The sequence below is a fragment of the Porites lutea genome, chromosome 5 (genome assembly GCF_958299795.1).
Source record: "Porites lutea chromosome 5, jaPorLute2.1, whole genome shotgun sequence".
In the NCBI taxonomy this organism is placed as follows: domain Eukaryota; kingdom Metazoa; phylum Cnidaria; class Anthozoa; order Scleractinia; family Poritidae; genus Porites; species Porites lutea.
Genome location: NC_133205.1, coordinates 25,383,501 through 25,406,124, shown reverse-complemented (window position 1 = coordinate 25,406,124; position 22,624 = coordinate 25,383,501). Strand labels below are relative to the sequence as shown.

General features: G+C 39.6%; 3 protein-coding genes across 3 annotated transcripts in view; 2 read left to right on the top strand and 1 right to left on the bottom strand.

Annotated features, from left to right (window-relative positions):
- The window catches only part of LOC140936919 (fibrillin-1-like), a 52,591-nt gene extending 50,310 nt beyond the window's left edge, over nt 1-2,281 (top strand). The window contains exons 68-69 of the mRNA XM_073386423.1: nt 214-322; nt 1,055-2,281. Of these exons, the coding sequence (XP_073242524.1) occupies nt 214-322; nt 1,055-1,817 (872 nt within the window). The 3' untranslated portion in view covers nt 1,818-2,281. The remainder of the gene's footprint in view (nt 1-213; nt 323-1,054) is intronic.
- LOC140937635 (small ribosomal subunit protein eS17-like) overlaps nt 1-22,624 on the bottom strand; it is a 115,661-nt gene that overhangs the window by 78,364 nt on the left and 14,673 nt on the right. The gene's annotated exons all lie outside the window — the stretch shown is intronic.
- On the top strand, nt 7,803-9,158 carry LOC140939225 (uncharacterized). The gene is made up of 2 exons (XM_073388800.1): nt 7,803-8,268; nt 8,836-9,158. The coding sequence occupies exons 1-2, from the start codon at nt 8,009-8,011 to the stop codon at nt 9,131-9,133; spliced, it is 558 nt and encodes a 185-aa protein (XP_073244901.1). The 5' UTR covers nt 7,803-8,008; the 3' UTR covers nt 9,134-9,158.

Below are 22,624 nucleotides of genomic sequence, written 5' to 3'. Positions count from 1 at the left end.
CGAGGTAAAGTTTTTGTAGGATTACACTGTTACAGTATCTCTTCCCAGAAACAGACCTTGAACTACCTATCGACTTTACCTCTGTCCCAGAAGCGTTTTCGGCTTTCCACAGAGGAGGGGAAAGCCTTTGAAACTAGATCAGGTTTTGCGACTAATGATTATTCACTAAAAAAGAACTACTTTTAACTCAGTAACAATTTGTCCGTATTTCAGATATGAACGAGTGCAACCTTGGAGTGAGTCCGTGTAGCTTTGGATGTGACAACAAACAGGGTGGCTTCTCCTGTCGGTGTCCTCATGGTTATCATCCTATAGGAGGAGGGTGAGTCAGTGATCATAAGGGCCCTTAGCTATCATCTTATGGGAGGGAGGGAGAGGTGAGTGAGCGGGCTTTTTCCCCAAGTATCGGATCCTTTGAGTAAGAACAAGTAGTTTTGAGGTTGCCTGATGATCATGTTATGGAGGAAACTGAGAAGCGCTTCCTCTAATTCACGTTTCATATCGATCCTATTGCGAGGGTCCTGTAGTGCTGTCTATACATAATTTCCAAACCTATCAACAGTGGCTTCGTCGTGTGGTGGAGGTAAATGATGGTTTGGTTCGTATATTTCTGACTGTCTATATGTAGGTGATTGAGTACCCGGTGTTTAAATGTGCACAGTTCCATCGCTGAAACCATTATATTTGAGTTAAAAAACAACAGCAACCCTTTGTGTACGCAAACGCCGAGAGATTGTGTTCTTTGATTGAGAAACGATCCGAAGATGCATAAAGTGCCATCTTTAAACTTTTCAATGTAAATTATTGGTGCATTGTACTTCAGTTTATTTCTTGCACTTCCAACATTCTTAATACTATAAATTCGAAAAAAATCGAATTTCAGTTTTCCTTAAATACTGAAAAGCAAATAAATGTTTCTTAAAGCCTGGCAAGGAAGATTTATTTGAATTGGGGTCACTCAATTTATTGTCCACAGACTCTAAACAGTATACTACACGACTCTACGTCTCGTGGGAATTAAAAGGCTTTATCTAACCCCTTCTTCTCTCCGCAGGCATTGTTTGTCACCTTATGGGGAAGCCTGTTACGAGTGTGCATTGTCCAAAGGAGACAGCAAAGGTGTACCTCTCGTGGAGAGAAACGAAACAGAGAACAAGCAAACCCAGTCCTCTGCACCGTTCCATGTTGTGCCTGCAAGCAGTGGCGGTTATGGACAGCAGCATTCTCATAGATACCGTCAGCCTCAACAAGGACATGGCCACAGGTTGTTAGGTGACCAGTCACAGTCATACAATCAACAGATCTACCCTCAAAACTGGCAGGCGTCTAGGTCACGCCAAGGCCTTCCATTGCAGCAAAATCAAGGTTTTCAATTCTCTTACAACCCCTCTCGGGGAAACAAACGCAAACGTCGGTCTACAAGACACCGAATGGAGAAATTTACCATCCAAATTCCTGCCAATATTACTTCAGCTCAGCCAATCCTTAGGCTAGTACCAGTGCTCTCGGAATTCAACGGGACTTTCAATTACGTCATCGTTCACGGAAATACGAGCCTTTTCAAGGTGGAGCAACATGAAGGAATTTCTTTTCTTCACGTGAAGACTCCCCTTTATCGGAAGGGGGTGTTTCGTCTCTGGATTAAAGGTGTGTTGCACGAACGAAAAGAGAAGAAAACAGAAGTTAAGGATAAAAATGGGAAAACAAAGGTAACAAGGAAGACAGAAACTGAAAAAGGGACGAAGGAAAACCCTCATCCCCTGGGATATAACATAGCCAAAAAGTTCTCACTTCGTCTTGTTATAAAAGCAGTGTAAGCATTTTAGTTAGCCTTGAAATAGCATATTTCATTCTTATTATTTGCTGCGAAAGACTTGAAACGCCCAAGCTCCTTAAGTCTGCGCTATCTAGTACAAAATGCAACTCTTTTGAGAGAAGTTATTTGGTGAAATAGACAACAAGTCTCACATACAAACACATACGGGGGTTGGGAGGGGCAACAGCTAAGTGACCAAGCATTTGTTATGCTCCGCCGATGTTACACTCTGTGCTGGCCTTTATTTCGTATTTCGCCTCGTGATCCGTCTGTTATTCTCATGGTTAAAATTTATTGCATAGAATCGACAGACACTGCGTATTTGTAACTGGCAAATCGATTGATTTATGAAGATAAATTTAAATGTAGTCAGGAAGTTAAATTCGCCCAGTATTAGTATTTAACAAGATTGTACATTCATTTTTCGTGTTCTTTTAGTATACAAAATAAAGTTTAACAAACCAACGCGTTCTAACGCTTTTAAAAAAAGAAAGAAGGATGCTGCCTCCTCTTCTCATTCCTTCACGTTTGCATTGTACGGTTATCAAAGGGGAGTAGTCAATCGATAAAAATCGGTAAATCTGATTTGATTGATATCGATTGTATCGATCAATCGGTAGAAATCGATGACGCACTCGTTTCGTTTATCGACAGACACCGAGCTAGAACTTTGAATTAAAGGTAGAGGTGACAGCAAAGGTTCATCTCGACTTCAGCTTCCTTTTTAAGCGTGTATTTTGTCTTGCACGTTGTTTTCGTCTTTTCTTGAAATGCTTGTTTGCTTTTTCACCGAATCCATATTTTTGACTGAAGTGCTGACTCTGCTGTCCAATGATGGTAAAGATTTTATAATCCCTTGGGATTTGCTGAAACCAGTTTACATGACAATAAAAGAAAGATATGGGAAATCATAAAAACCGGTTTACGTTGCTAAACCAGCGAGACTGGTATTTTGCAAGTTAACCTTATTTACCGATTTTACCATGGCGCATCTGAGTTTCTTCACTTACGTGAGCTGTATGAAGGTCGTCTATGAACGCTGCGAAAATTCGTCCTGACTTCAGGTTCATGCACATGCATGGTCAGGTGAGCAAAGATTTCGCGACTTTCTTCTGCTCCTGTCGTTGTTGTCTTTGTGCTGTTGCATAAGGCAGATGACTAACATTTGTTTTTCGTTTTTTTAGGATAACAATCATTCGCGCAATTTTCTCCTGTTCACTTGAACTATTGAAATTTGACTGATAATTTCCCTGGCTACTGGCAAGTTAGGTGAATTATTTCGAGGTAGGTATTTCTTTAAAGAGGAAAGTTTATTTTCAGCTACTGTTGTTTGTTTTTGATCGATTCGATTAGTAAGTGTAAAAACACTTTTTCTTTCCTTATTGTAGGTTGACCAGCACCGGCGTCATGCTATCAATCGCTGTTGACAGTACTTCCATTATTAGCTAAATGACAACCACCTCCCACCCCCGACCCCCACCCCCCTGGGGGCTTGAGCATTCAGAGGAAGTTTGGGTTGAGGTGTTCCGCCGAGGCATTAGGGAGTTTAAGCAGGGACGTTTTCGAGCGACGTACGTCAACCGGAAGTGGCATTTTTGCACTCTTCGGCTGTGATTTGAACAAATTCTTGGACATATCGTCTCTATAAGAGTAAAGACACTTAGCCATACAAATTTAGCAGCGTCAAGGCATATTAAAAGAGAGGAAGGCTCACTTTCGGTTAACGTGCGGCGCTGAAAAACGTCGCTGCTTAAACTCCCTATCCCTGACCCTATTTTAAGACACAAATTGTACATTTTATGACCCTCTGAATCTGCAAATATAGCATTAGACTTGTTTTTGGAAAAAGTGTTGCTAACAGAATTGTATGACTGCTCATTGCCAGCCTGCCCACTAGGGTCCATAACGATACTCTGTTTTAGACGCTAAATATTCAAATCGGTAAAACCGGTTTAAGACTCGAGACTCTGAAAACCATACCATATTTGGACGCCCAGGTACAACTGATCCCTTATTTCACCCATTTTCGATCGTTTCCCGATTTTAACCCCCCAACCCCCCCCCCCCCTCCCCCCCAGTATAATTTACCAAAAAGATTCAATTAGAATACCACTTTAAAGTTTTTTCCAAATTATCAGAAGCTGTGGGAAAAAGATGCCCGGCTTTGTATTTGGAGACAGCATCTTAGGAAAATACTTAATATTGAGCTGGCATGACGCGTGCGTTTCCGGATGTAGAAATACGTACTTCTTTTTTATGATTGTCTATGTTGTATTGGTCTTGGTTTTTTCTATCCTTTCTGTTTCTGAATTCTCAGTCTTTGCCTGTCTAAGACGTTTCGATTCACGAGACGTCCAAAGAGTTATAATGGAAAAGAGTAAATCATTATTAGCAGACGGGAACAGACCCTAAATTTAATAAATGTAAGGTTTGACACCCTATATAACTTAGACCGCCATCCGCACCACCCTATATAATTTCCTTTTTGAGTACAACAAGTATAACCGATCTCACGGACCCTGATTGTCACTACGACTGGTCGAGGAGTACTTTCAATTTGATCAATGCGATCGTTGGCCTTAATTTTTGTTTTCTTCGTTTGTTTTATTTTTCCTTTTTTTGTCGGGGCTCGTGTGAAAACCATTAGCCTTTGCATAACCATTATGCGTTTTTAAATAGATATCCTTTATTTTGTACCGACGATATTTGTTTGTTTTTGTTCCTTTTCTCTCCTTATAACTATTTTCACAAAATATATAATATGCAATTGTAACCCTTACAAGCATAGTATTAGCCTTTAATTATTTTTTTTGCCTTTCCCGACTTTCCCTTACATTTTCAGTCATGTTGCTGACTTTTACTTTAAAATATATTAAACCATTATTTGCCTTTTGCAAAATTGGGATATTTACCCTATTCAAAACCTGAAGTTTTGGGCTTCTAGGGGACCGGAACAACTTTACAAACATAATATACACATCGTTTTCAACATCTAGGAATAGTTTGATCGCACGATGACGTAACGTCATCATGACGTCATACTGTTTAACAGTTTCATGGAAGCGTATAGGGAAGATAAGCAAAACATTATAACTCACTAAGGAGAAGAACTGGAGGTCCAAAGATTTAAGTTAGACTTCACTTGAATAACCGACCATTAAGCACTTACTAAAACAGATCTTAGTAATGTTGTTAGCAGAAGCGTGAAATTATGCGCGGGTTTTGTCGGCCCACCCACCGACTACACAACGGATATTTTTTCCTTCTATGTTCCTATCAATTGTCTTTCAATTTTTCAGTTTGTGTAGTTTCTTTATAGGCCGTTAGTGGATTCTTACTATTCGTAGTTAAACCAACGGCACCAAGGAGACAGCCGAGTCGGCTTTGCAGAGGTTTTCGTAAAGTCAAACGTCCCGTAAGTCTAAGACTTAGTGGCCGCTTAGAGAGTCTCTTCCAAGAAGAGTTTCCGACGCATCTACATTTTGACACCGGATAATTTATTGAGGGCAATTTCTAAGATACGTATACGTGTAAAAAATAGGTCCGTGTTGTCACCGAAAATTCTTCGTACACTCTGAGCAACGTAGTACATACAATAAACAAACAGAACACACAATCGGCATCAAGTGGTCGCATGAGGTAAAAAACAATGAAAAACTACACAAACATTAAGGCAAAAAGTGGTCGCGGTCGCTTATGAGAGGTGGTCGTTTTACGACTGGTTCTAATCTGATTATAGGGTTTTGAATGGGAAAATTGGAATAAAAAATGGGAATAGGTGGTAGCTAATGGGAGGTGGTCGCTAACGAGAGTTGGTCACACTTGGAGGTTTGACTGTATTTATCATAGAAGTAGGAATTGTATAAAATTTTTCAATGTCCCTGAGACCATGTGTACTCTTCGTATTTTTCTAAAGATGGCAGATCCGTAACTTGTAATTTGTAAATTGGTAAAAAATGTAATCTGTATTTTATCGCTTTTGAATCGGGGCGGATTTCCACTGCCGCGTAATTTTTGAGTGCGTACCTTCGTAAAATTTATGTTCGCATTTAAAATTGAGGCAATCAAGAGAGGATAAAGCCCCTTTATCCTCTCTTGAGGCAATGTAAAACTATGAAAGGTCTTGCCCCGTAAACATAGAAGTGGAACCTAAACATAAAAGTGGTCAGCTTCACGTTTAAGCGCGACAGTTCATACCTTTCCTCTATTTTATTTACACAAGTAAAATTTACGTGCGTGTACAGGCATATAAAAATTACACGACAGTGGAAATCCACCCTCAGCCGAGACATTTAATTCATTTTTCTAGGAATCGTTTGTATATATCAATAAACTACCCTATTCCGATACAAAGCCAGCACTCAGCTGTGCTAAACGTCACTTGCGGGATTTCCCCAGGATCAGTACTTGGCCCAACGTTGTTCGCCTTGTACGCCAATGACCTACCAAGTGCTGTTACCTCTGGCTCTGTCTTTATTGCATCGGGGACACTGTTGATAACACTGACACTTCCTTAAATAAAGCTTTATCGGAACTGAACAGTTGGTGCCTAGAGAACTCTTTAACCCCTCACTCGGCAAAGTGCGAAGCTATGCTGTTGATGAGAAAACCGCACATGTAGGGCCGCTAAATTCTGTGACTATTGGAGAGGATCGGATCGAGTGGGTGAAACATTCTCGTCTTTTGGGCGTTACTATCGATGACAGGCTTTCCTGGTCCCATCACCTTACAGGTGTAAAAAAGAATTTCGTAAACAAACTGAACCTCCTGAAAAGGAGTTCGTTCTTGAGCAGAAATGCCGTATTGGACTTGTACATCAAGATAATATTACCATCAGTTCTATATGGACTAGTCGTTTGCGGACCTTCTACATTCTCTGGAAGCACTTGGGCAGCCAGAATAATATACAACTTGTCCCGAGATATGCCTACTGAGGAAGTTTACCGACATTCGAACATGGAATACTTTAACCCTCTATTATAAACTTCGATTAATTAAACTACTCCATAGCGTGTTTATAGGTGAAGCACCCACGGCTCAAATAAACCCTGCACTGCATACAACTTCAGAAGGAGTAACAACATAATCGTCCCGCGTTCTAAATAGCAGTTTCTTAAAAACTCTATTAGGTATAGAGGCGCTATTCTTTAGAACGCGGTCTCGATTTATTTTACAGACCAGTTTACTGTTTTTTGTCGCAAAGTGAAGACGGACTCATATTTTAAGGAACTTGATTTTAGCGCACAGTCGTTCCAGTCGCTTCCCAGGCACTACCAAGATTTTAAATGCTTTTAACTATTTTATGTGTTAAATGCTGTAGTCAATTTACTTAGAGGTAACTAATGTAAATTCATTTTAACCTTGTGTTTTTTTTTGTTTTTTTGTTTTGTTTAGAATCTTACCGTATATTTTTAGAGTTTTAATTGTAGTTGTATTTTGTAAGTAATGTTATTCTTATTTAATATATAGTTTTATCCATTTGTAATTATTTTTACACGACTCTACAAGCTTTGAGCTTTAAATCATATCGTGTTTAAATAAAGGATATGTATGTATGTATGTATGTATGTATGTAAGTATTGTGCCGGTCTTAGTCTTTAAAAACAAACACAAACGTCTAAAAAAATCCTTAACCTGTGCGTAACTGCTACCCAGGCGTGCTTTTCAATATGTTTAAGGATAAAAAACATACATTCCAGGACTCAATACTGTTTCTTTTAAAATCGTAGAACGGAAATTACAAACGACACATAACCTTCAGATATTCTTTCGTTAAACCCAATATTATGTGCATATTTAGGTAATTTGAAGATGAAAAAGGGCATTGCACGACGATTCACCCACCGATCACTACTAGCAGTCAGATCATTAGATTGTGTCAGTGGTTAAGAAACCATTGTGCTATTAATATTATCCCTTTGACTGATAGGACACGACATTAACCAATGAACCAAGACAGCTACCATCACCAATACTCAGTAGTTTAAATTTCTCAGTTGTATTGTACTGGGTATAGTGGTCATCAATGACGCACTTTATATGCTCACACTGGAACTCGAGTAGAAATATATATACAGAAGCGTCGCGTATTTTAATCCAGAGTCCTGTATATAAAGGGCAGAAACGGAGCAAAATTCTCAGAGAAGCACAGCTGTCTTCATTGCTTACTTTGGAGTGAGTATAGAAAACGCCATGAAGACTCTTTTTCTTATTACCCTAGTAGTTTTTCTAATTGGGTCTCTGACCCAGGCTGCAAATGTACCTGAGGACCTGTTACAATCAGCTAATGAGGCAAAGGATAAAGATAAGGTGGAGCTTGTAAGCGACGAGGGATTTGAAGATGACCTGAGCGAAGATGACGCTCCCGATGTTGAAGAAGATGACGAAGGCGATCTGGAAGATGAAGACGCCAATGATGATGAAGATTTTGATGACGAGGAAGATCCCGAAAGGTGATTGTGATTTTCATTCTTTTGCTCTATACTGAAGAGTCAATGGACTGCGACAAGGCTCTTATTTTTCTTTCCAAAGTTTTTCCACTCGTAACCCATGCACCCGAGGAGCGAGCGGCGATAAACGGGGGCGTTCATCTTAATCTCTTTTTTGTAATGTCCTTGTTTACAAACACGCTGACTAGGATGGGAAGGCTTAGTTCGCAACCTATTTACATATTTTCTTTGCGATGACCTATAGACCGCTTACAGTCCCCTATTCAGTTTCCCGTATGATCGATCGAGTGATCGTGATCGAGTGTTTTCTTTCAAATGTACTTAGCGGAACAGGCATCGCATAGGTAGGGGCGCCAGGCTCCCTCGTAGACGCCCACCCGGCTCCCTCCGGTACATTTGAAAGCAAAAGATAGCGTCCAGTTACTTTTCCCGTTATAGTAAGGGCTTGATCACGACAATCTTACAGAAAACCAGGATACCATAAACAGTGTAGATGACTGAAAGAAAAAAGCTGTCACGATAGCAACCTGTTATTGCTATTCTTATTTGTTTTTACTAATTCTTTATTAGGGAAATGGAACGACAAGGAGACGCAAAGGCATTTATCCGAATCCCAAGGATTCCAATCCTAAGAATTCCTCGAATCCCGAGGATTCCGATCCCGAGAATCCCGCGAATCCCGATCCCGAGAATCCCGAGGATCCCGATTCCGAGAGTCCCACGAATCCCGAGGATTCCGATCCCGAGAATCCCACGAATCCCGAGGATTCCGATCTCGAGAATCCCACGAATCCCAAGGATTCCGATACCGAGAATCCCACGAATCTCGAGGATTCCTACCCGAAGGCGGATTTGGGGAAAGAAGTGATATGTCAAAAACTCTTTACCGATGAGGAAAAATGAAAGATCATTACTTGGACTACGTGTTAAGATAAAGTGAACTGCTTAAAATAAAAAAAGAATAAATAATTTGGGTTGAGAAAGTGTGAAGAGTGTGTGCCTGCTTACTGTAAGGGTTTAAAATCCAATTCTAGAAAACTTCAAAAAAGGGATGGAAAAATTTCCATTCTTGACTGGGGATTAAAAAACTTCGGCTCAACTTTCCCCCCACGGGTATGATTGAGGAATCAATAGGGTTCGAGTGGTCGAGTAAATGTCAGCAGGCTTGGTGGGGGAGGGGAGATGCTTTTGAGGCCCTCTTCTCAAGCTATGGCCGCCATACTTAGCCACCTTTATCTGAGAACATTTTCACGTTACCTTGTGTGCTGGGGGGGTGGGTAGTCCGGATTTCAAGGGACAGGGATGATCAAAGGATTTTTTGGGATTGAAATTTTCGATTTCGGGATTTTTTTGGGTAGGAAAATTTTGGCAAGTATTTTTTAGGGTAGCTTGATTTAAGTAGGGATTTTTTGGGGTATTCGATCTGAAGATATATTCAATCTGAAGATTCGTAATAGTTCCCGCGTATACTGGCGGAGTAGTTCCTCCGGAAATTTTATGGCTCGGAAATTCGGCATGGGAATTTTTGAAGGTTAAATTTTAGTTCAGGGATTTTTTTTTGGTTCTCATTGAAACCATAGGGATTTTTTTGGGGGGGGTTATAAATCCGGAGTGCCCTCCCCACCCCACAGGCTTGTGTGTATGTCAACATTGACTCTGCCTGCCATGGCAACCGAGTTTGGCCATGGCCATGTTTTGCAAAATTTGCAATTTTCACTACAGACAGTCCGAACTTACTACTCACATGGCCAGCATCTATGCAAATTTATTGGAACAAGAGAAAGCGTTTACATAAGAAAAGAGTTTAACTCCCAGAGGATTGGTTTGGGACAAAAACATGGCCGCCGTTTCATTGTTTTGGGACACAAATATGGCCGCCATGACGTCATGTAAAAAACAAGCAATATGGCGAGAGTAACGCATAAATTAGTCTACTGCTCCACGTTCTGCATGATAATAAGATGAGAAAAATTCAACAGTTTGTATGTATATGCCACAAACTTTCTCATCATTTTTGCCAACAATAAATGAGATTTTTTTTCTTTTCTCTACGTTGTAATTTCAGGGCCTCTCGGGCAACCTGACTTGAAGAGTTTTAAAAGAGAAATTATATGCTTTTGTTTCCTTTTAGGGATACGCAATAAAGAATTCCGGACTGCTTTCATATCTCTCTAAACTTTCACTTGACTACTAAAAGACCTACGACCTACCTTTAATTAGAGCTGCTAAATTCCATTGAAGGCTTTTCAAAAAAGTCTCCTACACACGAAATTGCCGTTTCCTGTTAAACGTGTCCGATCAAACATCACACAAGTTACTTTGCAGCGCATGTTTTGAAGACAAAACTAGCATTAGCCAGGGATAGGTCGGGAAGGATTGTCCACAAATAAAATATGTCCCCGGGGTATAGCTAGGGTAAAGGACAAACCAGTGAGGGTCAGCCGGATATTTAGTAGACCTGGATCAGTAAAATCTTGAGTACTAAAATTTTAAAATTAGAACAGTAAACTGATCCTTACGGCAGCAAGAGTGATGGAAAAATATGGAAAGACAACAAAAATAAAGTGGTGAACTTCATTTCCCTTTTGTATCCCCCTTTGAAGGTTTGTGTTGCAAACCAAAATATCAGGCATCACTTCACTTTTGTTTTCTTTCTATATTTCCTCCATCACTCTTCCTGCCGTAAGGATCAGTTTACTTTTTAATTTTAAAATAAGGATCCAGTAGTAAACTATTCCCGGGGGACGCGCTCGCTTAACAAAGGTAGTAGTAGTGGTAGTGGTAGTGGCAGTGGTGATAGTGGTAGTGGTAATGGTAGTGGCAGTGGTGGTAGTGGTAGTGGTAGTGGTAGTAATAGTAATGGTAAAAGATTGCTTTATTTCCATGACCGCATCATTATACATTATTGCAAAAGCATGCATATGACAGTCAAAATATAAAACAAACAACACTAAGAATGAACTAAAAAACATTTGCTACATTTCTAACAATGAATCACGTATTTTCATACAGGAGGAAATAAACTTCATAACTAACTTGTTTACATGATATTCTTTCGAATTCATTATCAGTTTTATGCTTTCTGGAGATTATTTCTTTTCAAAGTCAGGTATTATTCGATTGATTTGATTAATGAATGACTGTCTCTGTACTGAGTATTTATTACATTGTAGTGGTAGTAGTAGTATAACGACTTCAACAGAACTAGCGCTATTTCTAGGGATCGTTTTCGATCGTTAAAAATTTTTCAATTTGATTGCTGCGATCGTTGAACTTAAACTTTTCTCGGCGATTGATTGACGATCCTCAAACTATTCTTATTTCAGAATTTATCGAAGAGAATGTCTTACGGGGGGGGGGGGGCAGGAGAGGTTTAGGGCACGGTTCACGGACCAAAAAAGTAACTAATCACGAATCACGGATATCAAACTTTCATTTCAGTTTTCGAGTCAAATAATCAGCATGTCAAATACCGTTTTTTAACTTCTTCTTACGCAAAAAAAAAGGTGGTGAAAGAGTGTCTGAAAAACAGGTTGAACGTGGCCAAAAGAAAAAGCAAGACTGCAAATAGCAACTTACAAAAATTCATCATTTTTATTTGATGCTTCCATGCATGTCTTTATTTATCTTTCGGAGGTCTTGAAAATGAAAATCAGGGAAAAATAAGTAATAAAATCACGAATATCGATTATTGATTCTAGTTTTTCTCGGGTTACGGACAACCATTTGGTCATGGGTCACGAAGAATAATTTATTGAATTCACGATTCATGGAAGTAAAAACAAGTAATCACGTATCACGAAAATACCCCCGTACGATCGTCTATGAAATAAATGTTTGTTTGGGTTTGTTTTATTATTACCGATACTAAATTATCATATTGTCATTTTCCTTATGTTTTCTTCATACAGGGTATATCTATATAATTACATAAGTTAACTATCATTGTAAACCTCGTGGGCATAGTATTGGCCTGTGACTATTTTTTGCCCTTATTTGCACTAAAAAAAACGAAGCAATGCGATGTCTTTTTATATACAACTCTTTGTTTTGTGAACTCCGAGAGAGATATTGGTATCAATATCTTTTTTTTTCTTTTTCATGCTTCCACTGACTATGCTTTGTTAATTGAAAATTAAAGTCTTAAGTTTTGCGTACTTTATTTGATGTTAGTTGATCGTTTTCAAGATGGTGGCATATCCAGCATATCCACATACCACAACAGAAGAAACGCGTCTCTTCGAAAGTCAGTTGCTGTTATACGACAAAAAGCATCCAAAGATGACATAATTGTCTTCTTCACTTCCATGCAGTCTTTCAATTTTTCAGCTCGTTGGAATTTTACTCAGTGACTCCTCGTTTAAACTAGTTAAAGTCAATTAAGGTTCATCACCTACTGTAGACACTAAAGTAGATCTAAGGACATACTATCACAGGGGCACCCAACGACAATTTTCGGAAAAATATCTGTTCGGAAGACGATTTGAGATCTGGAATTTTCGGAACATTTGTTGTAAAATTTCTTGCTTGCCTGCCTATCCTAGAATTTTCGAACATCTAAAAAATGGTAAAATTGCCCATTTTCAACGGATTTTTACCCTAAAAAGGTCACCTAGAATTTTCAGGAGCCTTTTTTCTGGCTGAAATTTTCGAACAGGTAAGTTTTGATCCCTATAATTTTCGGATCACTAGACTTTCAGCTAGGAAATCCGAACAGATGAAAATGTATAGGGGATTAAAATATGCCTATATCTACCGTTTAAATACTAAAACACGTTTAACAATGCTATGTTTAAGTGGTTTTGAACTATATTCTCGTTGGCTGCCCCCGACTATCAGCAGTAACGCGTAAAATAAAGCGGTTCTAAACGACTCTATACAAGCAAAAATTTGCAAAGTTTTTTGCTAGTTCAGTCTCAACTATGCACCCAGTCGAAGGAAGTTTGATTGCCTCCATGTTGTTACCGTGACCGTTCAGTGAGTTTCTGTACGGGCCGTTAGTGATTCTTTTCATAGTTAAACCTACTACAAACACCTTGCTTTGCAGAGGTTGCCGTATTTTAGAAAAAGGGATTGTTTAATTTAATTTCCCTGAGGCCATAGGTACTGTCCGTGTTATAGATGAGTCCGTAGGGACAGGAGAGCGGTTTGATGTAATTTATCGCTTCTGGTTCTTCTGGCATTTAATTCAATTTCGCAAGTATTGTTTTTATATACTAATAAAAATAAGCCGCCTAATCCCGATACAAATATTGGGTCGGTCTTAGTGTTTAAAAACACATACATTTTCAAAAATAAAACTAAAATGAAATAAAAATCAATATTTACGCGTATTGCTGCCCACGCGGCGTCAAGGAGTCAGTAACAAATACGTTTTTAGGAACGGAAACTGCACTCAGCAAATACTTCTAATAAAGAAACCCAGCATCAGCTCTTGAAAAGTTGATATTCTCTCATGCACTAAAACCAATATCAACTGGTTATTTAGGTAGTTAATTCAAGTCTGTGCAAGGATGAAAAGGCGCATTTCATAACCATTCACTCACTGTCACAACTAGAAATTAGGAACATTGGTTACGAAACCATCGTGCCACCAATACATTGTACTGACCCTTTGACTTCTAGATGAGATTAACCATTGCAACGCGACTACTGACAACAGGCATGATCCAGCAATACCCGCCTAGTATCTTGTCGGTTGTATTGTATTCGGTAGAGTGGTTATCAGAATCACATGATACCCACATTGGAACTCGAGTAGCAATACACAAATGAAACAATTTTGGGAATTGACTCAGAGCCCTCTTTATAAAGCGCGGGATCGGAGCAACACTTTCAGAGTAGTACAGCAGCGATTTTCATCGCTTACTTTGGAGTGAGTAGAGAAAACGCCATGAAGACCATTGTCCCAATTGCCCTACTGGCCTTTCTCATTGGGTCTCTTACACAGGCTGCAAGTGTACCTGAAAACCTGTTACAATCAGCTAATGAGGTACAGGGCAAGGATGCGGTGGAGCATGTAAACAACAAGGGATTTGAAGATGACCTGAGCGAAGACGACGCCACTGATGATGATGTAGAGGACGAAGAAGACGAAGGCGATCAGGAGGATAAAGTTACCGAAGATGAGGAAGAGTTTGATAGCGATGAAGATCCAGAAAGGTAATTATCCTTTCACCCAGTAATGGTGGAATCAACTGCGTAGCGTAGACTTCAGTAAAACGTGGTTGTAATGGAGCTAAGGTACAAAATAATGTAGGTGAAAAATGAGTTGACTGAATACAAGCAGCTCTATGATACAGATAGCTCACGCGGACCCAAGGATACCATATTATGTCCGATTGACTCTGGCCCTTTGGTGTCCTTGTGACGTCGGTTTGACTAGCTGCGTCAGGCAGGCTATAAAAAAAATAGATTTCAAAATGCAAGCGGCGCTCTCAAAAGGGAAGCAAAACATGATCTACAAAATAAACAAGCAAAGTGGTAAAAGTAACTTTAAAAAAACTGAAGCATATTCCCTTTTTATCATTCCAAAATGCGTTTAGTTTATATAGCAATATAACATGACCTGTGGACGAAATTCTCTAATGTGTTCATTCAAATAAAACCTTGTAGCAGTACTTTTAAATGTACTATGATCTCTCTTATTCAGTTTGCGAAACGAAATTATTTTTCTTTTCTGAAATTTTAATTATTAGCAGACTTTGGAAAAAGGGGGGTTTGCGTACGTCTCCGAGTCCAGCAAACGACAGTCGAAAGGAAAAATTACAAGGGCAACGATTAGTAATGTGTTCTGGGGATAATTTAAGAGACTGAAATTGTTCCTCACAGCCTAGCTACTTTCACTGACTACAACTAGCATGTCCGCATGAACTTCAGAAAAGACCTACTCCGAGGTTTTTCATTACTGGAATTCACTGTCGGTTTTTGATTGCCGAATTCGGTACACGAGAAGATACTATGTCTGTTACAAATGTTAAATCCACTGAACACAGCACATCAAAGAACAACCCTTGCCGGCTGACTGAACAGAGTAAAGATTGCTTTTTCTTTGTAGTTTTCGGGGTAACGTTTACTGAAATAAAAATATCCTAATAACTTTTGGACGTTGAGATGTTGTGAAGGAAAAATTATCGGAAATATTCTTTGTCCGAAATTTCATCAGACTTCCTCCTGTTTTAGTTAAAGTCATACATTTTCAACAGAGGAAGTAAGAAGGAGCGTAGTCTAACTCCTGCATGTTTTTCTTCTGATCTAGTTTTATCTCTCATTACCTGATTGGATGCAACATTAATATACAGCTATTTCGAGGAAGGTTGTCGGAAAAAAATGTGCACGCGACAAGCTCGAAAGGTAATATGGGATATGCGCAATACAATGTTCCTGACACTGTAGCTGTCGAACCTACTTTTGTTTCTTTCCTTTAGCACTCAAAGACACATGTCCATGGCCTCTCGTGTCATTCTTTCAAATTTCTTTGAAAAACAGTGAACTCAAAACCACCCACAAGACCTTTCGGGGTTGTCGCGTGCACTTTATCCGACAACGTTTCTCAAAATAGCTGTATTTACAAAAGAATCATGATACTAGTCATCTCAATTAAGCAACAAGAGTTCGATAACAAAAAATGAAATTCAAGGATGGAAAGAGCTAATCAAACAGGAAAGATTAAAATCCCACATTTTGGACAGCTGAGTAATGGAAACTTCCAACCTAGCCTGCGAGCAGGCTACTTCGAATCGTGTAGAAGAGAGACAAATATTGATGAGGACACCAGTTACATGTAAAAGTTCATTGAAATTGCAGTGTAAAGTGATTTCTAATAGACTGTTTAGCCCAGTTCCTGTAAGATTGCCGCGATCTAGTGCTGTTAAAAGTTGCCTGTTATTGCTGCTATGCTTAATCGTTTGCCTTCTATTGATTCCATATCAGGAAAATAGACCTAAAACAAGACGCAAAGGCAAAGCTTATCGGAGTCCAGCCAATCCGGAAGACTCCACACTTTAGAGCCCCAGTCCGGATCAAGAAACCAAAAAAGCCAAAAATCCGGAAGATCAGGCTGCGAAGGATACGCCGAATCCACTTTCCAAGCCCGAGAATCCCACGCGGGCGTTTTGGCGGAAAAATAGGAAAAAAGTGATTTTTCAACGACCATTTACTGATGAGGAAGATTGAAAGACAAATATGTTAAATTAGGAATATTTGTTAAACTAGAGTGAACTGCTTAAAATAAAAAATTTTTGTTGAGGAAAGTGTGGAGACTGTGTCTGGTTACAGTAAGAGTATTTAATTTCTTCCCTAGTCCCCGTACGGCGTTTTCCCAGGTCTTCTCGGGCAATGCACTTCGGTGACGTATCCGAGGAGAACGAGCGGGAAACCGCTTCACTTCTTCGCTCGGACCACGTGATCCGAAAGGCATTGGCCGCGCGGAATAATGAGGCCTAGGGACTAGGCAATGAAAAATCCTCTGGAAAAAGAGAAGTTTCTTCGAAAAATCCAGGTAAAATTACTGTGCATGACTAATTAGAATGAAAAGTCCTGGGGAGAAGTTTCGGTTCGAACTATCGCAAGGTTTGACTGAAAAATCGAAAGTTCGAGACTGAATGGGATTTTTGCTGGACTCCTTGTAAACACCATCATATAAAGTTATGTAATGCGTTTTAAATATGACCCACCCCCAAAACAGCCTTTATTTTAACTTGTTTTTGTTGCTTTCGATGTGCCTACTCTGTATCATATCTGAATGACCATCAAAAAATTAAAGGTTGATTAGCTTCGATGTCGGGTGGTTCCCCTCCATTCTACTCTAGACCTCAATATACCAGACCGTCGGGTTGGGGAATGTGTGGGTGGGCTTTTTGAGACATTCTCCAACTGATGGCAACCAATTACCACGGGCAGCCGAGAGAATCTTGTGAGCAGGCTCACTTTGGGCAAGTCATTCGGGGAAAAGTTTGGCTGCTCGAGCCGGCAAAGCCGGAGAGAGAATAAGGAGAGGAGAAGTGAAAACAAATCACAACAAAATTGGTATGATATTGGCAATGGTCATTGAATTGACTTAAAAAGCGTCTGACTATCGTGTCGTGTTTTGATTATATTTCAGTTAAATTCATATTAACCGGATAACCGAAGGAATATGCAAAAAATTTATTTCTCAAATCGATTAAATCCTGTACCGAAGAAGTAACACTGTAATCTCTTTTGATGTTCCCGGTTGTAATTCTGCCCCCAATATTTCCCGATACAGGTGTTTCTTTCGTTCAAGAATATATGTCAAAAGAAAAGAAACTAAGCCTAGAAAGCCCTTTGCTCTGTTGGGGATCTAATCATGATGACCTGTATCCTAGAAACTTCATCATCCCCCCCCCCGGCCAACCCCCGGAGCATCTGAACTTTTTAAAACAGGCCCGTTCAAATTCCCATTACATTAGCCCAATGTAGCGGTCAAATGCCCCTCCTGTTTTGCGCATGCTTTTTTAGATCGTGATTTCGAAAAATAAACTTAAGTGAATTTTCCAAACGTCACATGATGTTGATCGGCAATTGAACTGCAAAAATAAAAAAAAAAATTTCCACCAACTGAAGAACAATAAATTTAGAATCCTCAAAGGGTCAATTTCCTCTCTAAGCTATTGTGTTTTGTTGCAAGTAGTGCATATTGCAGTTATGTTAAAGTTAGGTTCAAATACAGAGTATACTCTAAATTGCTGGATATGGAATTTATCTACGAGTGTCAAATCGATATCAGTCACAAGTAAACAGCTGAAGTAAACGCGGCGAACGAGTGAGAACCGTTTGGATAGGCCATGGACACAAATTTGAAATAACAACAACAACAACCTTTGGCTTCAAAAATATCAATGTTTACAAAAAGAGTAACAATGGGAAAACAACTTTGCTTCAGGAATCGATACTGCTTCCTTAATGTGTAACGAAAAACAGCAAGGACCCAGCACGCGAAACGTAACGCGCATTCCTCTACAAGATTAAAATTCTGTATTATCTTAATATTTAGGAAGTGAAAGTCTGTTTAATTGCGTCATGAATTAAAAGCAGCATTACATACCCGAATTCAGTCACCCACTGTCACTATCGACTAGAAGGTTAAAGATTTCCACATAATCACTAAAACCTCTTGAAAAGGTCCATCAACCAGTTTATGAAATAAAGTCTCTCAAAAATGAATGTAGGCACTAGAGCCACGCCCAACATGGGTCTAACCATCACTTAGTTTGATGATGGCGTTTTCCTCTCAGTAAGTTACTACGGGAATATATCGTAATACATGTCCTCAATTTCTCTTGTTCTCTTGTTGACAAAAAAACCCCACCTTTGTTACGCTATAATCCAATTTTCATTGCAAAGTATATAATTTCCTGAAGGATATATTATACCCCCTCTGAGCAACGTAGTACATAGAGTGAACAAAGAGAACAGTACACACAATCGGCATCAAGTGGTCGCTTTCATGAGATAAATAACAATCAAAAACTACAAAAACATCAGGCCGAATTTTAGCGCTCGGTGAGTTTTGTAAATGAGATCGATGAGGTTGTATATATTTTAACAGTTTTAAGTTTTTTTATATTTATAGGATGTTATTATTATTTATTTAGGACTTTATCATTATCATTTTGTTATACTCACTATTGTAAGATTCTGTTATATTATATTATATATTATATTGTAAATACACAATTCAGCTCAGTAGCTGCAAGCTTTTTTACAAATAAACTATCTATCTCTCTCTCTCTCATCTCCCAATAAGTGGTCGCGAACTCTTATGAGAGGTGGTCGTTTAGGAGAGGTTCTAATCTGATTATATGGCTTTGAATGGGAACATTTTAGTGTGTCGAATAGGTGGTAGCTTGTGGGGAGTGATCGCTTACGAGAGTTGGTCGCACTTGGAGGTTTGACTGTACCATAGAGGTAATAATTGTATAAAATTTTTAAATGTCCCTGAGAACATCTGTACTGTTCTTACTTTCTAAAGATGGTCCATCCGGACAGGTTCGACTGTAATTTATCGCTTTTGAATCAGGGTGGATTTCCACTGCCGCGTAATTTCTACGTGTGTACGTGACTGTGTAAAATTTACGTTCGCAATGTATGAAAGGTCTTGCCCGGTAAACGTAAAAGTTTGATCTTGGTGAACTTCACGTTTAAGCGCCACACTTCATTCCTTGCCTCCTGATTATTTACGCCAGTAAAATTTACGTGCGAATAAACAATTTATGTTGAGAAAGTGTGAAGAGTGTGCCTGCTTACTGTAAGGGTTTGAAATCCAATTCAAGAAAACTTCGAAAAAGCGATGGTAAAATTACCATGCTTGACTGGGAATGAAAAAGTTTCGGCTCAGCTATCCCTAGTCTCCCTGGGTTTGATTGAGAAATCGATAGGGTTTGTGTAATCGGGAATCTATTGTATCTCTTTTAAACATCAACCGGCTTGGTAGGGGAGGGGAGAAGCTTTTGAGACCCTCTTTTCAAGCTATGGCCGCCAAATTTAGCAACTTTTCCTAAATTTTATGTGAGAACATTTTTACGTTACCTTGTGTGTATGTCAAACATTGACGCTGCCATGGCAACCGAGTTTGGACGGCCATGTTTTGCAAAATTCGCAATTTTCACTACAGACAGTCCAAACTTACTATATGGCGAGAGTAACGCATAAATTAGTCTACTGCTCCACGTTCTGCATGATAATAAAATCGGAAAAATTCAACAGTTTGTATGTATATGCCACAAACTTTCTCATCATTTTTGCCACCAATTGAGAATTTGTTTCTTTCCTCTACGTTGTAATTAGAGGGCCTCTCAGGTAACCTGACTTGAAGCGTTTTGAAAGAGAAATTATATGTTTTTGTTTCTTTTTAGGGATACGGAATAAACTATTCCGCGCTGCTTTGAATTCGGAGGTCGCTTTAGTCATATCTTTCTAAATTTCCGCTAGAATACTAAAGGACCTTCGACCTACCTTTAAATTTCAATGAAGGCCTCCTATAAAAAGGACACACAAAACTGCCTTTTCTTGTTAATCATATCTGATCAAACATCACACAAGGTAATTTGCAGCACGTGTTTTGAAGACAAAACTAACATTAGCCAGGGATAGGTCGGGAAAGATTGTCCACAAGCAAATACGTATGTCGCTGGGGTGTAGCTTGGGTAAGGATCCAGTAGTAATCTATTCCCAGTGAACACCAGAGAGGCCTGGAGACTCGAGAGATGAGTTACGGGACATGCGATTCCGCAGGCGAGAAGTCGATAGGACTAGACCAAGATAAGAGAAAAACAGGGGGAGGGAGGGTCAAACAAACGAACCACAAAGTAAAACGGGTGTAGGCCAACCCCTTCCCCCCCCCCCCCCCCACCCCACCCCCACAAGAGGCTTCGCATTAATCCAATCCTCGCTGGCAGCCAGACTGGACAATTTTTCTTTCACACGCGTTTATTTATACACAGCAAGCCACTCCTGAGAGAGAAAACGCGCACACGCCTAAATAGAGCTTTTGCTAGTAATTAGTCAGAATAGGCCATTTTCGGTTATGAATGGAAGGGAGGCCGGAGTTGACCTTGTTTTGATACAAACCTTCCTGCTTTTTTATGTAAATCATTCTTATGCTAACTAGTATTTTTCAAGGACAATTTCCATAACAAAGCAAAGGAGGTTTGTATCAAAACAAGGTCACCGTCAGCCTCACATTCACTCGAACGCCTAGGGTACTAAGTCCACAACTGTAATGTAAAATGGCTATTAAAATGGCCCGTCTACCAATGCCGGAGGTTTAGGTGGTACAGTATACTAGCCAAAATTCTATTTAAATTTTTCAAAATAATTTGAGATCCTTGACATATTCCGGTATTTTTATTAAGCTTCTCGTTGTGTTTAACACTGCCTTGTCTTCCTCCTCAGTAAATGACAGTTTACAAATCACCTCTTTCCCCAGCTTAACCGCTGACGCCACTTCCGGAATAAGTTTCTTCGTCGAGGTCTTTTTAGAAGTCTTACATATCGTTTTGGGCCCGTAAAAAAGCGCGGATCCCGTTGTCGGTCCATTTCCCTAAAAATGAAAAATAATAAAACAAAAAAAATGACTATTACAGTTACACGCCACTCGTGTAGAGACATCACTGTTGCCTCAATCAGCGTCTGAAAGGGTGTTAAATAGCATTTCTCCTATTTATATGGAGAAACCTTGACCCGGGTTTGCCTAGTCCCTATGGGCCACCTGGTCCAAGCCGTTCGCCTCGGATACGTCACCGAAGTGCATTGACCAAGAAGACCTAGGAAAGTGCCGTACGGGGACTAGGCAAGACCCGGGTAAGGCCCGATCGCTCACCTACCCGCGCTCCCATGGGCAAACCAAATTTTCCTACACTTCTTACAAAACTTAGCCAAATTCCGCTGCTTACCTGGAAGGGTGACCCGGACTGGTCGGGTCACCCTTTATCGATGTTTGTGTCACCCTCCTAGCCTAGCCTGTTCCAGGCTCCGAGATAGTCGGGTCCGAGGAATCGAGAATTCAAAGCGCGAACATGAGAATTTTTAGGATGTTTTAAAGAAAAAAGTGCGCGAACAGTTTGTGATATTTTCATCGAATGTCATATGTTTAAGTTTTAAAATTTTGCGGATTCAATTGAAACCTTTAGTTATAGATTATGTTTTCAGCCTTGGAATCAGTTGTACAAACAAGACAAAAAGTTGTTAAAAATGTCGAATTTTGGTTACTTAGGTAAAATAAAAATAGTACCTATTTGAAAAGGCTCATTTGAATGATTTCGCCAGAGATTTAAGTCCAAAAACTCAAAGTAAAAGTAGGTGCTGTGCGCTTGTTCAAACTTATAAATTACTAAACTACTCCGCTGAGAGTGGCAAGAAGTAAATGTATTTGCAGCTTACTCAGTGATGGTTTTCGCCAAAAATCATTCTTTTTGGGGGCTCCTAGTATAAGAAGTAATTATTGAGGGTACATAAGTTTAATTTCTGGACAGTTTTTATCAAAAATTTGGAACACGCTGGCATGAAAAAGCCAGCCCCTCACTCGCCTCTCACCGAGTTGTGACTAAAGACGGTGTGTTACCTATCAGCGTGTAAACAGCTCGTTGAAAAGTTCTAGCTTTATCTCGGTGAATTCTGCAAGCTTCGCATCCGAGGACACAAAGTTAAAACAGGCCTGTGAATCTGCTATGTCACATAACGCAGTGATACTTGCAGGGTCGTTGTTAAATTTGATGTTTCTCACCCATACGAGTGAGATGCTCGCCAAGTTCTAGCTCAGTTATCAGGGGTAAATTTAATAAAAGATTTGCAAGTTTGATTAACAAGTGTGGCTATTGTAGCTAGCTCGAGTGTAGCA